Genomic DNA, 16029 nt, shown 5'->3' on the forward strand with positions numbered 1-16029 from the left:
CCGCAGATTTGCATATTCACCGATTATTTATTTATTTATTTAAATATTGCATTTATCAGTGTTCCAATTTTTTTTCATCTGGACAGAAGAGTAAGGAAGTGAACCTGTGGATCCCCGAGCACTCGATGCACAGCAGCACTCCGAGATTGATGGATGCCCAGCATGGAGCGCTCTGGCCGCAGTCGCAACACAATTCATTTCCCGGCAGGTTCTGCACCCTCTGGAGGAGGCCTTCACCCCCTCCCCGAACCCCCTTATCCGCCCTCTCCCCCCTGTCTCTGGGCTCGCTGGCTGAGTCGATGCTGCTAGTGGAGGGCGAGGCTGTGCGATCCAGACGCTATAGAGACAGTGAATACAAAAAGATAATTACAGCTCAAACAGGCATCAGTGTAATGAGTGTCGCTCATAGTTAATTACACGGCGGTGCTCGTGTTCATACTTCAATGTAATAGTTGTCAGCGATGTCTTTATAGGCTGAGGCGATGCTTGCTTGCACCGCTTGGATCCACGCCTGCCTCAGTTTCTCTGACTCAGCCTGTAGCATGCAGCTCCTACAAGATGATGGAAATAACTTTTCACATACCACACTGTAAAAAACAACAACTGCAATATAACTGAATTTTACTTTTTATTTGACAGTTTTTTCCTGTATTTTAAAAATATAATTTAATTTACAAAAATAAACTCAGATTTTACATATCAAATGTAAAATAACAATCAATCACACTAACTGTAAAAACACCCAATATAAAAAAAAACTCCACTAGAAATACATATATTGATTGCTAAAATATATTCACAAATGTATCGTAATTTCACAAATATTTGATGGAATAAAATGTAAAATTCAACTTTAAAACCCCCCAAAAAAGAAAGAAAAAAATATATATTTGCAAATAAATATAGACGGTAGCATTCATTGTATTAACATTTATTTTGAAAGGACATCTAATTCAAATGTATACACTGTAAAAATAAAAATAAAATCGTAAAAAAACGGTAATTATATTTAAGTTTTTTTAAAGATTTTTTTTTACAGTGCACACAAGTGAGTTGAACAGACTAAGTTTCTGTCATTAGAGGCATCTCTCTAATGATGTAGCAAATAGTTATCTTTTGTTACAAATGTCAAATACACATGACCTTAAATTCATGAGTCAGCAACTATAGCTAATGATGTGCATCAGCTTAACAGCTAAATTACCGTTGACAGTGACTTGCGAAATTAAAGAAGACAAATTTAATAAGCAAACTACCGTACATTATAAGTTCTGACTCATTTCAGAATCAACTTGTGTCTTTGACTTACTTGGTGGGTGAAACCACCTCGAAACAGAACCTCCTCTCGTTATCTTCACACGGTTTGACGGAGCACAGCCTCAGGTCCTCCACTACCACCGTCAACGAGTCCTGTCATTGGAGGAGAGGAGCGGCCCAATCACTTTAGTCACAAATTTGGACCTAAACTCATCTTCATGTCACATTACTGAATGAGCTACATTCACAAAATCCTGTTGTACCTTAAGTTTCTTTTGGTAGACCAGCTGGCTGTTCTGTATGGAAAACCACCGCCTTGGAGGGAGGGTAAAAAGTGACATCATTTTAAATACATAACTAAGAGTTACTGTCAGTATCTTCAAAACAATATTTGAGGCAGACGGAAATGTTACGCTTTACCTGTTCCAGGTCTTAAAAGCATTGCTGGCTCTTTTGAAGAGGTAGCCCTCCATGACCACACCATTTGGGGCATCCACATTGAACTCCAACTTGGGGTCATCGTAGGAAAAGTCCTGTGGAGACATGTTCCTTAAATTATTGCTCAAGTTTGGAATCAAGTTCTTGACTCAGACAAGGAAGAAAAAAAATAGTCAACGATTAAATACTCACAGTTCAATGATGATTTAGAGAATAGATAAGATCACATTTGGAGTCTATGTTTAGACAATAATTACACGCTAACCATATTGAGAGAGGAAGTTGCAACTGTTGCGCCTATTTTCTACAGTTGCTCCATTGTGAGAGCCGGGTGACTCAAATGAGGAGGTAACACTCAGTTCAGGTGGAGTCTCCATTGTGCAGAGGTGAATGCGAGGCCATCTGTTGCTCAGGTTACCTTTCCACATTGCTACAGACTCTGCGTCTTTCTATTTGTCAAGTCGCCCTCTCAGTTTCTGTCGACACAAAAGCTGCAATTCCACAGAAAGGGAATTAAATCCGTTGGCCACTCGCTCAGCGAGGTGGACGACAAAAGGTCAGAAAATGAGACCGATAAAAAGGATAAGGCGACTACAAGGTCAGGTTTCCCTTTTTTGTTGAGGTGATCTTTTTAGTCAATACTAAGTTAATGTGTTGTGGTGACCATTGAACCAGAAAAAGTGGTGTAGCGAATAATGTAATAAAAAAAAAAAATCGAATACAAAATACAAAAAAATCCCTTCCAAAAAAATACAATAATTTATCCCGTTTTTAAATGCAACTTAAAACTAATTTAACACCCACATCATACTGCATTTACACACACGTTCATCATACATACATACAGATACATAAACTGTTTATATATTAGTGCTATCAGTCGATTACAGATTTAATCATAATTACAGTCATTTCTGGACTATAAGCTGCTACTTTTTTCACTTGCATTCGACCCTGCGGCTAATACAAAGGTGCGGCTTATCCATCAGATCACAAGGGGGCGCACTATAAAGGAAGCGCAAGAGCGTCAGGCAGAACAAACAAAGCAAGTAAGCCAAAATACAGTAGGAGAGACAGAACGAGAGCGAGACAATTTGCGCCCTCATTATGGAAAAGAAAGTAGCCTGCGGCTTACAGTCGGGTGCGGCTTATATGTGTAACAAACTCCAGTATTCCCCAAATTTAGCTAGCGCGGCTTATAGTCAGGTGCGCCTTGTAGTCCAGAAATTACTGTAATCACAATTTCCATAGTTAACTTGTGATTACTCGTAAATTAATCACACATATGTGTTCTCTCCCCAAAAAAGAAACACATTTCAAACTCTTGTCAATTAACATAAACATGGACACATATAGTTTACAAATGCAAACGTGGTTGTATCTTTTACATTGATACAGTAATTTTAATGTAAGCAATTCATAAAGTTACAGTTAACGGTTGAAAGGAGTGTGAAACATTGAGTCATAGATTTGTCTTGTGGTAATTTTTTGCCACTAGGTTGCATTAGGGCTTCATTTTTAGACATTGGTGACAGGAACGCTACATTTTTTCATTTCTAATTCAGAATAATTGGTATTAGGAACATGAAGCAACTTATGGACTCCAGGCCATTTTCTTCATTGTAAATTGCAATTAGTCACCAAATATACACATATTTTTGTCACATTTATTGTTACTAAATTGTATAGTTTCTCATTTACACAAGGCTGTATGTAAAACAAATCAATACAATGTATTAAAATTGTCATTGTATTTAAAAAAAATAAATGCCTCTCAACATAATATTTAATGCTTTTTAATGGCATTTAAGGCCTTTTTTTTAATATATATTTTTTTGAAAAATCAATTTCCTGACTTTGAATGACCCACAGAAACCCTGAACATAGACGGTTATGAGATAGACATAACAAAACAAGTCAGCACAGATGTCCAAGTTTCCGATATTCAGCAAAATAGCAGTTGAAGCAAGTGTCAACCAAAAGCAATTCAAAATACTACCAACTCCCACTTCTACAAGATACGACGGGAAATTCCAACTTTCCTCACCAGTGAATAACTCCGCCGTCCAAGTATCTTCATCTTTACAACATAGACATCCAACAGCATGTTCAAAATAAGTTAAATTAAATACAAAAGTTGAATGAAATAGATAAATAAATAATAGATGTTTTCTAAGTTGCGCAGCCCTCATCCATTGAGGCTCACAGCAGCCCACACGTGCGATCCCTCCGCTTCCACGCGCTGGTCTGAGCGCTGCCCCGCCGTGTGGAAGTGACACGGGCGCTCATTTCCATACAGCTGTGAGGTCCCTGCACCCCCGTGACCCCACCGCGGCTGCCGGATCGGGCGGGATCAAACATTTCATCTCTTCGGACGCCCCTCCCTTTTTGTCAAGCCCGCGGCGACATCCTCACTTTTATGGAGGAGTCGGCTTTCCATCTGTCTGTGGATGTGACAACTGTTCCTGCCTAATCATGCTGACATTATGGCTCCCCCAGCACCGGCATGGAGCCCCCGCTTCCCACCTTAAATCAGAAGACCTGAAGAATGCAGCACACAAGTGGCGCGAGGCTGCTATGTGATAGACCGCGATATAAAACAATTGTTTAATAAAACCAAGAAGTGGGAAAATGCATGTTACAATAAAGGTTGTCATTATTAAATTAAGGCACTTGAAGATTATTATTTAGTAATTGTGTGCTAGATAGTGTTTGTAAATAAATAAGCAGGCAAAACATTTATTAGAATATATACTTTTTCAAAATAAATGACGATGGGCATCTAAAAAAATAAAATAAAGTCCTCCACTAAAAGATGCGACCCAGTCAACAAGTTGTTACCAATAAATGTATTAATTATTCTGGATTATATACTGTAGGAATAAAGTTACATTGCACTTGCGTCATTTCTTTTTCTTTCTTTTTTTTCTTGGAAGAGCTCAGTATTGTTCATTTGGTAATCTTAACACATATATATATATATATATATATATATATATATATATATACACAACTTCTTGCTAGCTACAGGTGACTTCATATATTTGTATTGGATCATTAAGTGTGCCCAGCGTTGTGAGTGCATTTTTACCCTCGCATTCACATAAAGTAACTTTCTATAATTCTAATCCAACATTCTTTTTTTTTTTTTTTCGCAATAAGCATTTCTGGAAATGGATGGATGGATATTTTTTACGCAACCTGCCTTGCACGCACCACAAATTTGCAAATGCTGGCAAAATAGAGGCAGAGCAAAGTGAGGCAACAATCCCCAGGGAGCCACAATTAAATCGCCTGGACACAAAAAGATGCCAGTGAAAGGACAGCAGGGAGGAGGCACCAATTTAGCAACAAGAAAGTATAACGAATAACATGAGGGCGAAGGCACCTGCCTTTATTTTGACAGCGTTCCTTCACCTGCAACCCCGTTTTCAAGTGATATTGTTCCCAAAAGTGTGACATCACACCTCACCCAATTCAACTTGAGCCGAACACACGTTCCTAATCCTCTCATCTACTGCATTGATTTAACGGCCCATCAAAAAATAATAGCTCTCATTTATTATTCACAAAGTCGGCTGTCTCGTGGCTTCCTGCAGGTTTAAAAAAAGATATTTCCCTTCACGGGGGAAATTGTCTCTAATGGCTCGTGGCGAACATTCTCTGCTGATTTTCTTCACTTTATTGCGCAGATGTTTCTCCTGCTATTGTGTTGGAGGGTGTCAATTTCTGTCAAAGTCATTTTTGATCGAAGGCCATCCTCTGCCTGGAAAACAAACGGCTGGAAAAAAGGGATTTTATTGATCTGCCTTGCTGCATCTTGATCGAGAAAATATGTTGGAATGTTTTAATCTGTGCGATTTGTAACACCGCCACTGGAAGAGAAAATAATTTGAGCGTTCCTGATATGTAGCCTACTTAAGTGGTTGGTACAGCTCCACTTTAACTCGTATAAAAGTGCCACCGGACCGTTTGCTATAATTCACTCACCCTCACACTCATGTGTGCTAATACCATCTGTTGCGTTTGGCTATGATGAGGAGGAAGTGGGTTAAAGCTAGACTGGTGCACAGTCACATCTTTCCAATCTCCAGTGACCTCCTGTCCTTTAGCATTTACGAGGCCTCAAACTACAGACCCACATCAGAGGGGCAGGCCAGCTGCGGTACTACTCACAATAACAATCCCATTCCCGTCTCTGCAATAATCCCAATCTGTGAGGTTCAGCAGGATTTAGCTTTTGCATTATCGTGCACTATGACGGCTCAGCGCGAAGCGGCTCTTTCAGCGGACAATCCGATTGATCAATTGCGGGAAAAATATCAAAGAAATAAACAATAATTTGTAATAATAATTAAGCCTGTGATCTAACAACAACCAACAATGAGGGGATTAATTTCAAATAAGCGGAGAGAAATAGTAACACGAACTGCCTCATTTTCAGGCATATTTTTGGGCAGAAAGTCCATCTAAACCAGGAGTGTCCAAAGTTTTTCCTCCGAGTGACACATACAGAAAAATCAAAGGATGCAAGGGCCACTTCGACTTAAATTTATTCAACATGCCAAAAAGTCACTCAAGCAATTGTTTATATTTTACAGTTATTTTGAAAAACTGCCACCTAAAATGTGAGAAGGCAAATAGTGTAGGTTTTTCAAGATTTTGGGGTGGTCGTGGCCCTTCATCCCACTACACTATCATCGCCCCTGCACTGGACTACAGCCAAATCCCCATCTCGGCATTCTGAACCAAAAAAAAAGAGAGATTTGTAGTAAAATTACCATTTCTAAAGCAGCTACTTAGGGGTCATTAATGTGTTATCTTAACAATTTGGAAATTGACACAGAGCGCAAAGTGGAGGGAAAAAATGTTTGCTTCTAATTTTTTTTTACATTTATTAACTATAGTTTATTGAAAAATATTACCTTACGGTAGTTGTAAATCATTAAATTTAATATTTGTATATCTAAAAAAGCACACATGTATTAGTAGTAGCAGTGTTGCACCACCCAAATGTCATTTTTAGTAGGGCTGGGTTTAGAAAAAAATCTATTTTTTCCCATAAATTCATAAGAAAAATCATTTTAAAGGCCTTTTTTTTTGTATCTTACAGTTTTCTTGAAATGTACTGTTCACATGAATTTAAAAGTATTTTCTTACATTTATGAAAGACCTGACTTATTGCACTTTAAGACAACTCCCAATCGTTTTAATTTATATTTACAATTATTAAATTAGAATTATGAAAATATCTTCCTATCATCCTTGCTGATGTCAATGTTTGTGTAACACTTAAGTGATTATAACACATGTTGGGGTTGAATTTACTCAATTTTATTTAATCAAGTGGTTGCACACAAAAAACACCTGAAAGTAAAAACCCTGCCACAGTTTGGCTTTAGCCCCTAGCGGGTAAACGAGCACCATGGGAGCTAGCTAGTTAGCGCTTCGGGCTAAAGCCAAACTGTGGCTCCCATGACGCTTGTTTATCTGTAGGGAGCTAGACAGCATCAGGGGCTAAAGCCAAATTGTGGCAGGGTTTTTACTTTCAGGTGCTACTAGCTAGCTCCCTAGCTATCTCCCATGGTGCTCGTTTACCTGCTAGGGAGCTAACTAGCATCAGGGGCTAAAGGCAAACTATTTAAGTCGATTGTAAACACCTAGATCTACCTGCTTGTGCTCGTCTCCAAAATGGCCAACTAAATTGTCTCTGGCGCATCGATTCACCACCCGCAGTGGGGCAAATATATGTTCAGTTATCTATGCCAAAAACATATAGAGACAGGCAGACAATTAGATGGCATTTGCGTTCAATTAAAGACGAGAATAACGAGAATATGATTATTATGATATTTTGACGTCAAATCCGTGCACGGGCTCAATAAAGGTTGGGAAACACTCTTAATATAATATGATCCCTATCAGTCATTGTTAGAGATTTAGGAAATGCAGTGTGTCAAAAATTTTCATCACAAAGACATAATTAAGTGTGCGAGTATGTGTGTGTGCGCTGGTAGTCGTTTATCAATGCAGAACAGATTGAGTGACTGATCTATTCAGAGCAAATTTATGGAGGGAGCCACCATGTGATGACCATAAACCTGAATCAATGGGTTTGTTGCAGATGGTGTGTTTAGGCCTGCGTGTGTGTGTGTGAGAGAGAGAGAAACACACACACACACATCACCACCAAAACAGGCAGGCATGCCAAGCACACACAGACATGCACACATGTTCAGTGAAATCATGCTGCCAAAGAATAATAACGCTAAAGACCGTTTCATTGGGAATGTTGTGACACAAAAGTACACATTCATCACGTTGACTTATATGAAATTCCGGCAGACACCAAATTAAACGACAACACAAATGTAAGCACTAAAATGTCTCGTCCATCTGTCTGAAATGTCTGAAGAGATTCATGGCCCGGCAGACGAACACGGGGCCCCACATTGTTTAACTTGTATGTGTGTAGCAAGTAGGCAAAAACAAACTCACCTGCATCAGAGTCTGAAGAAGAGTAGCGACGAGCACAGTTGAAGGCAGAGGGAGGGAAACACACAAACATGACATTAGATGACATTTTGACTCTTCAAACACTAAAATCATTACGACAAGTGGCAGGTTTGTTCCTTTTACAAACGTCTGGGGGGATCTCTCGTTGAATGTTCTGAGCTCCTGTTTTTTATGGTGTTCCGTGTTGTTTGAGCTTAAATGAAAGCCAGAAACGTCTGGCAAAAGGCCTTCACTTGGCAGCTAATTTGATCAGATGGATGGGCGAAGTCAGGCAGAAAAACAGAAAAGTTGTTGGCATCTACTGGCCCAACAGATGGATTATCTCTGTGAGGCATCGCCAAGCAAAGAATAGCTTTTATTCCGCGGCCTGACCCATCAAATATATCAAACTGCCTCAGTGGGAGCTGCTTTTCGATTTCAAGTTGACCAATTTGTTGAAAAAGACGAGAAGGGATGCAAAACCATAATTGAGGAATCTGAGAAAAATATTCAGATGGATATAAAGTATATACACATATATGTCGGACATCAAATGGTTCTTCAATGTAAAAAAAAGAAAAATAATTGAGGGGGGGGGGCTTTTGCCAGGTGTAAAAACAGATTGAAAGATATTGTGTGTGCTCTTAAGTGTGAAAAGAGAGACCATAAAAAAACATTTTTTTTTAAATTGCTTATGCCTTAAAATACCTCCAGATTTATAGCTTACATTAAGTCTTAAAGGGAAGTCAACGTCCCAAAAATTGTTGACAATAATATGTTCCATGCAGCCCCACTAGTCTAAATACGGTATTCTGCTTAATATTACATTAGTGGAATATGAGTTAAGCAGCAAAATCCAATATGTGAAGGCGACCATTTTGCCACTTGCTGTCGAGTGAAAATGACATCACAGTTGCGCAGGCCTCATGTAACAATCAATCACAGCTCAGCTGCAAAAAAACAAGTGAGCTGTGATTGGTCGTTGCCTGAGCCCTGAGCAACAGGCAAGCGGCAAAATGGCCGCATCCTGAGATGGATAAAAACAGCTGGATTTTTCTTCATAACTCATATTCCATAAATGTCATGTTTAGACTAGTAGGGTCAAATATATAACATATTATTGTCAAGAAATGTTTAATGCTGACTTCCCCTTTAAATACTTGATAATTGTAATAATAATTTAAACATACTTTTAAACACATAGTGAACATATTTAACAGAAACATATGCAATATAGCAGGTGATAATTGCTATACTACTAATACTAATAACAATAACATTAGGCAACAGGAAATAGAAAAAGTCTTGTTCTCTCACTCTTTGCTGGATGAGAGCATGTTTATGCTCCAACTCCCTCTTCTCCACTGCTGAGTCGATGACAAGCTGATCCAGCTGCACAAAGTAGAGCAGAGCAAGCAAAGCCAAAAGTAAGTTGAAACTGACATTTGTAGGGAGAAGATTAAAACAGTAACAAAGAAAGCGTTGCTAAAAACCCTATTTGTCATGTGCGTGTGTAATGTGTATGTGAGCTATTTTTGGTTTCCCTCACCTGGGCAGCCAGCTTTTTCATGTAGGGGTCAATCTCATCCAGAATGTTGAAGCCTTGTTGGAAAAGTGTGTACTGGGCACGCATGAAGGAGAGCATCTGCGCAGGTTGAGAAGCATTTGAATATCATTACAGAAACATGTAGTTACTGTACAGTGATGAATACGTAAAGTGGGTTTCTTACCGCATCCAGGATTTCAAACTTCTTTCTAGCCTGAAGCACATTAATCTGTCAAGGACAACACAGTACTTTAATTTATGCAGCAGATTTAAATCAACAATTTTAGTTTTTAACTATTAAAAAGTGCCTCCTATCTTGTATTTTGCAAGTTAGAGTAATGCAAGGAGTAGCTGCGGGGCATTAGCGCTACCTAGTGGACACTTTTTGTATGCCAGTATGTATGTGGCCCACCTGCAGAACGTAGTCCAGGGCCAGGTGCCTGAAGGCTTTGCGGCTGAGGACGAGCGCTTGAGTGGCCTCTTCCGCCTCGTGGACTTTGTTCCTGGGGGCTTGCGCGTTTTTCACCTGAGCCAGCTCCATGTCCTCTCGCACGCGGTCAAACTGCTTCTTGGTATCCTTGAACTTGCGCACGTCACTAGTAGAGAAACATGACACGGTTCAGTCGCTGGAGCTTTAGAGTCTAATTTTCATAATTTAAGTTGAAAAGGTTGTGTGAGACCTCATAATTGCACCACAAACATAAAAATATTATACATATATATTATATATTATTTATAATATATATTATAAAAAATATATATGGTCAGCATGTTTTAAAGCAGTTCCACACATCCATTTTTTTTTTAACACTGTTAATCCTTTTTTATCAACTTTACAATATATGGAAATGTTTGATAGGCATCATTTCGGCCACTTGGGAGGGCGGGGTGAGGCAGCTGCTCCTAAATAGACAGATCCACTCAATAGAATACTTACTCTTTAATAAAAGCATGAAGCTGTTGCTTGATTGACCTCTGAGCCTGGTCGAACAAAATCTATGGAAAGAAAAGATGGAGAAGGAAATAATCATTGGCACTCAACCTGTGTAAACTGGCCCAAATTTCACACTAAGTCAATTTCAAATCATCATTAGTCTAGTATACATACATTTTGTCACATTTTTGTTTGGTGGTGTGCAATAAGATTTTTCTTAAAGTATGTGCCCTGGTTTAATACAGGTTGGGAAACACTGCAGTGTTTTTATACAACGTCATTAGGTGGCACAAGCTGTAGTTTCTCATTTAACCACAAGATGGCAATATACACTTGTAGCCATTTGGAAGAAACTGTATACACGAAGGGAGGAGACGTGAGGAAGACGGAAAAAGGCACATTGGTACATACTCCCCTCAAGAGATTTCAAACGTGTGTAATTAATGAGCGTGTATGCAAGTAGTTCAGGGAAGTGACATCCAAACGTTTGCATCACACTAATGTGTTTTTTATTTGTTTCAGAACAAAATATTAGAAGTGTCTTTCGGTGTAATACAGAATATGTAGTTCTCCATGCTTTCAATAATAAGCACATTATTCAAGTAATACCCATGACAGTGATCTCATTAGATTGTACAGGTAGGTGTATCTAACACTGTATTGTGGCTGGTGAATTTGTGTATTCAAAGCAATACTTTTGCCTGTTTGAATTCCACATCAAATTTAACCACCACAGGCTACTACGGACACGATCAGCACAATAGCATTAGAAATGCACTGACACTATAGTTAATACAGTTAAGTCCTGATGGAAAATGTAAACAAAATCCATGATAACGTCAGAAACAAATGTTCCAAATGATGGGAAAGCAGCATTACAGAGTAACTGTTGCAATGAGTAACCCAGTCAACAAGGTCTGCTTTATGTGTTGGGGCGATTCTAAATGCTTGACAATACAACCTCTGTTTACCAAATAACACCCAATTTTACATGTTGTCTTGGACTACTTGTGTTAACTTGAAATGTCTGTTTCCTGTTTTTCTTACAAAGGTCAGCAAATAGGTTATTATTCTATTGTCTGGCAATTTAACATGCTAAATTCAAGTTATGGGACAATTAGTGCTGTGCTGGGAATGCTTGGTACTTTCCACAGTGGTGAGGTTGCCAATGCCAACCCACTCCAAAATTTAAAGCAGCTCCATCAGGCTCATTCTGAACGAACACTAGTAATCCAAAAGTTCCACCCAAACCTGTTTTGGATTATGGTGTCCTGTTGGGCGTGACCCCCACATATCATGCGTTGTCTCCAAACACTGGCATCACGTTCAAAGACCCTCCCTGTTTGTTACTGCGGATGTCGGGCAGCAGTTCAAGAATACACAACAGCTGCTGACAAGCAAATACCATATGTTCTAATATACTACGATATGAGCAGAATTTAAAAAGTTGGGGGATATAACTAACTACATAGGTTTAGTCAGTTCCTAAACTACACAAAAAAGGGGAAAAGCATCAGCCACAAAGTCGGCCATCTGGATCGCACTTCTTGCGGTCAAAATAATTAAAATTTGCAGACACAGTGTAGTTTAATCCAGACAGCACAGATCATGTCCAAGGTTCAAAATATCTTACTATAAAATATATATATATTTTTAAAAAAGTTTTTTTAAAGGTTGGTTGGGATGGGGGAGTGGCACATGCGATCCCAGGGAACGTTGTTTTTTTTTTTGCCATAGTAGAATGAAGTGTAATTGCACATCCACTACAGTAGGTGGCAGTGTGGCATTCTCATTGTCAGAGAGTGCACATGAGTAATTGCTCCTCTGCAGAGGTGTACTGTGTACAATGATTTCATTGACAAATTATACTATTTATAGTTGTGGTGGACAGATGGGAGGGTGGGGGGCTCACAAAATATTTTCTTCTTCCTGGGGGAGCGTAAGAAAAAATAATTGAGAAGCACTAGCGTAACCCCAAATTCAAACACCCTAAAGATTGTACACATTGGAAACTGGCCAAAGTTTTCAGAAAAATATGCCTTAAAAGCTGCGACTCACATGCGACCTCAGGGCCCACCACATGATCTCAGTTTAGCCAGCATCAATGTTTTTCAAAATATCATTATCATCATCATCTGTTTCCATTTCTGTTTAAAAACATCCTCTGAACATCCTGAGATGACCCTGGAATATGTGCATTACATTACTATTAATTTCTATGTATACATTTCTAATTTTTAAATGTGAAACGTGCAAAGCGGATTAAACATTTAAAGTTACGGTAAGTATACCTATCGTGAATTTACACTGTAGATAGCAACAACATCTTTCTGAGTAGGGGTAATTACATTTTGAATAAGCATTTATTTCATTTAAGGTAGCTGTAACATAAATGTGACTGTATCTCTCAAAGTAGAGTTACAGATATCTACAATTCAGTTGCGGATATTGCAACTGAATTGTAGATATGGGTATAACTCCCCTTCCACACGTACACATTTATTACTATTATTTATATTTATATTTATATTTATATTTATATTTATATTTATATTTATATTTATATTTATATTTATATTTATATTTACATTTATATTTATATTTATATTATTATTAATAATAATAATATTAATATTAATAATAATAATAATAATACACAAAACTCAACTACAGGCTACAAAACATCCATTTGTCTTTATCTATTGATGCAATTAGCATTATTCAAAGGTTCAGAAAAGGGGACGAGTGGCCTCAAGATGGTACACAGAGAAGACACTTAGATGCAGACCACGGTCAGAGTATGTATGACACCAACAACCCCATTAAAGCCAATGTTACACCAAACAGAAAGAGCGATTAAATCAAACTGAGCTGATGGAGCCTCTTGCGTTCAGCACACATTGAGTTGATTTGAAAAGCTTAGAGAGGTCAAACAGGATTGACCCTTAGGGAGTGAAAGAGATTAAGTCAAAGGGAAGAGAGATACAGTGGAACAATGACAGTAGGACAAACTGCTTTTTTTCCCTTCTTTTTTTATTGTCACTCCTGCTGACTGAATCCAGTTTTTTTCTTAAGTTTAGCTAGCGATGCCCTTCAACAGTATACTAAAAACAGAAGGACTAAACAAGGACAAGGAGAGAACAATGAACACATTAGATGGGGAAGTGTATTAGTAAAAGGGAAAAAAAGCAGAAGATAAGATCCCTCTACAGTAATAAAACATACAAAGCAATGTCTTTGTTATCAACAGTTAAGACTAATCAGCATCTAGTTCCTCCCCTAATATTAACATATCCCCTGTACCATTTGTTGTGTGAGTTAATTCCAGAATTCACCAATGTCACCAGTAGAGAATAATGACAATCTGCCATTCTTGTCAATGTGGATTTTTAACACATGCAGGTCATATGCAGTTTAACACCACAGCTGCATCTATATTAAAGCATGATATTGTTCCTTTTAAGACTTATTAAATCTGTTGTAGGGTTTCATCAGATTCCCACAAAGACACGTTATGCTTAGTCTGGCACATAAATCTGTCCTGAGTCATACCAAAAAGTCCAAAATACGTTTGTGAGTGTGTTTTAAAGCATGTGTGAGCAATATGTGCATTTTAGTTACGTTACACATCGAAGGCAGCATGTGGTTTGAATCAGACACATGAATGTGCACACATATCCACTGTCACTGAAAATGGTCACATGCACAACTGTGTGTGTGTGTGTGTGTGTGTGTGTGTGTGTGTGTGTGTGTGAGTGTGTGTGTGTGTAGTGTTTTATGCAATGGTGAGCCAAGGCGGAAGTAAATGCCTTGTCATGTTAAGACAAGATAAGATGGATGTGTCCCCTGGCATTCACTGCCCTTTTGGGGACAGCAAGGAGACAAAATGCCGTTTGGGTGCATGCAATAAAAAAGAAAACAGAAAAAAAAGAGAGTAATATTTTGCCGGTGTGTCCAAAATCACACAGCAGGAGCGGCATGGCTCAAGTGGTAGAGTGGGTTCGCTCTTCAACCATTGAGTAGCTTTTTTGTATTGTTCTGTTTTTAAATAAACTGGTCAAATGTACTAAAAACTTTCCTTGTAAAATTTACTTAGAATGTCTGAGTGAAAAGACTTTACTGGGTTTTTTCACGTTTTTTGTTTTTAAATATATAATGTTGAGGTAAAAGCTGAGTATATGGCTGAAGACTGCTGTAAATGAAATGCAATTCTCACCATATGATAGTTGACGATCTCCTGGAGGCTTTCACCGCACTTTTCAAGGCAGTCCTGCATACACAAACACATTTCATATGAAACAAGTATCTGATTTAACGGCCGCAGCAGAGATAATACTAAAGACATTTTGCTAAAACAAAGGCGTCATTTTCTGATGCCCCCGCCTGCATTCATGTACAGCACAAACATCTCCTGTCCGTATGCGGTTGCGTGTCACGCTTACGACAGCTGGACGTCTCCGTGTCTAGACAATACTGTTTATACAGCTCGACTTGTTTGATTCATGTGGGGAACCGCCGGAATGTCCTGTTCGAGTCAGGCTGACGAAAAGGTGACCCCGGCCTACATTTGGAGTTTGTATGTTGGTGAGTCAAAAGAAGTGACGTGCGCTCACTCACCGATACCATCTCCTCTTTCTTGCACTGCTGGGACAAGTCCTTGATGCCGTTCACAAAGAGTTTGTTGGCGCTGACGTAGGCCCTGCCGGCCTCGATCATACCGCTGCATAGCTTCACCAGCTGAGAGAGGCAAATACAAAAGTGGACACTTTAAAAAACCCATTGAGGACGTGTTCTATTTCAAAAGTCTCACGCTTTACACAATGCGGCACAGGGGTATTAATAGTCGCAGCGATTACATAAATCAAACAAAGCTTAGGTAGATTGGCAGTTACAAAGAAAACACATGTCTGAATTGAGGACAGTGCAGACAAAGACTCTGGTGCAACCCAAATGACATATCATCACCGTCCAAATTTGGCCAATTAAATTTTTTTCTCACAAATTTATAACAAGGCTCAAAATAAAAAAAAATTCTGACTTAATTTTAAGGAGCATTTTTTGCAGGGTTTTTATCAAATTATAAAAATATGAGGAAACAAATAATCTTGACAATTTTATTGAAATAATTAGCTGTTTTTATTTCTAAAATTCATTGTGTATAGCAGCAAACTGTGATTCCTTGTTTTGAGTGAGGTGTTTTTACTATTGCTGTACATGTAAGCCTTAGGTTAGCTTAGCAATTAGCATGGCTTCTCTGTTTTTCCTCAAACCCTTCGTGAGAACTATTCTTGTCATTAGTGTAATTTATTCGCCAACACAGAGCCGATAATTCCTGACTTAACGACTCCGCAACAAGTTA

General features: G+C 38.6%; 1 protein-coding gene across 4 annotated transcripts in view; it reads right to left on the minus strand.

Moving 5' to 3' along the window:
* Positions 1 to 16029, minus strand: part of LOC147167011 (arf-GAP with coiled-coil, ANK repeat and PH domain-containing protein 3-like) — a 58936-nt gene that overhangs the window by 11364 nt on the left and 31543 nt on the right. For all 4 annotated transcript variants that reach the window (XM_086086455.1, XM_086086456.1, XM_086086454.1 and 1 more), the window contains exons 4-16: positions 15288 to 15407; positions 14887 to 14940; positions 10674 to 10732; positions 10149 to 10332; positions 9921 to 9965; positions 9740 to 9835; positions 9508 to 9582; positions 8194 to 8205; positions 1678 to 1790; positions 1521 to 1572; positions 1310 to 1410; positions 440 to 551; positions 105 to 337 (exon numbers count right to left, since the gene is read on the minus strand). In XM_086086455.1, coding sequence (XP_085942581.1) covers positions 105 to 337; positions 440 to 551; positions 1310 to 1410; positions 1521 to 1572; positions 1678 to 1790; positions 8194 to 8205; positions 9508 to 9582; positions 9740 to 9835; positions 9921 to 9965; positions 10149 to 10332; positions 10674 to 10732; positions 14887 to 14940; positions 15288 to 15407 — 1256 coding nt within the window. The remainder of the gene's footprint in view (positions 1 to 104; positions 338 to 439; positions 552 to 1309; positions 1411 to 1520; positions 1573 to 1677; positions 1791 to 8193; positions 8206 to 9507; positions 9583 to 9739; positions 9836 to 9920; positions 9966 to 10148; positions 10333 to 10673; positions 10733 to 14886; positions 14941 to 15287; positions 15408 to 16029) is intronic.

This window comes from Leptonotus elevatus, chromosome 10 (genome assembly GCF_054856555.1).
Source record: "Leptonotus elevatus isolate MCC_2025b chromosome 10, RoL_Lele_1.0, whole genome shotgun sequence".
NCBI lineage: Eukaryota > Metazoa > Chordata > Actinopteri > Syngnathiformes > Syngnathidae > Leptonotus > Leptonotus elevatus.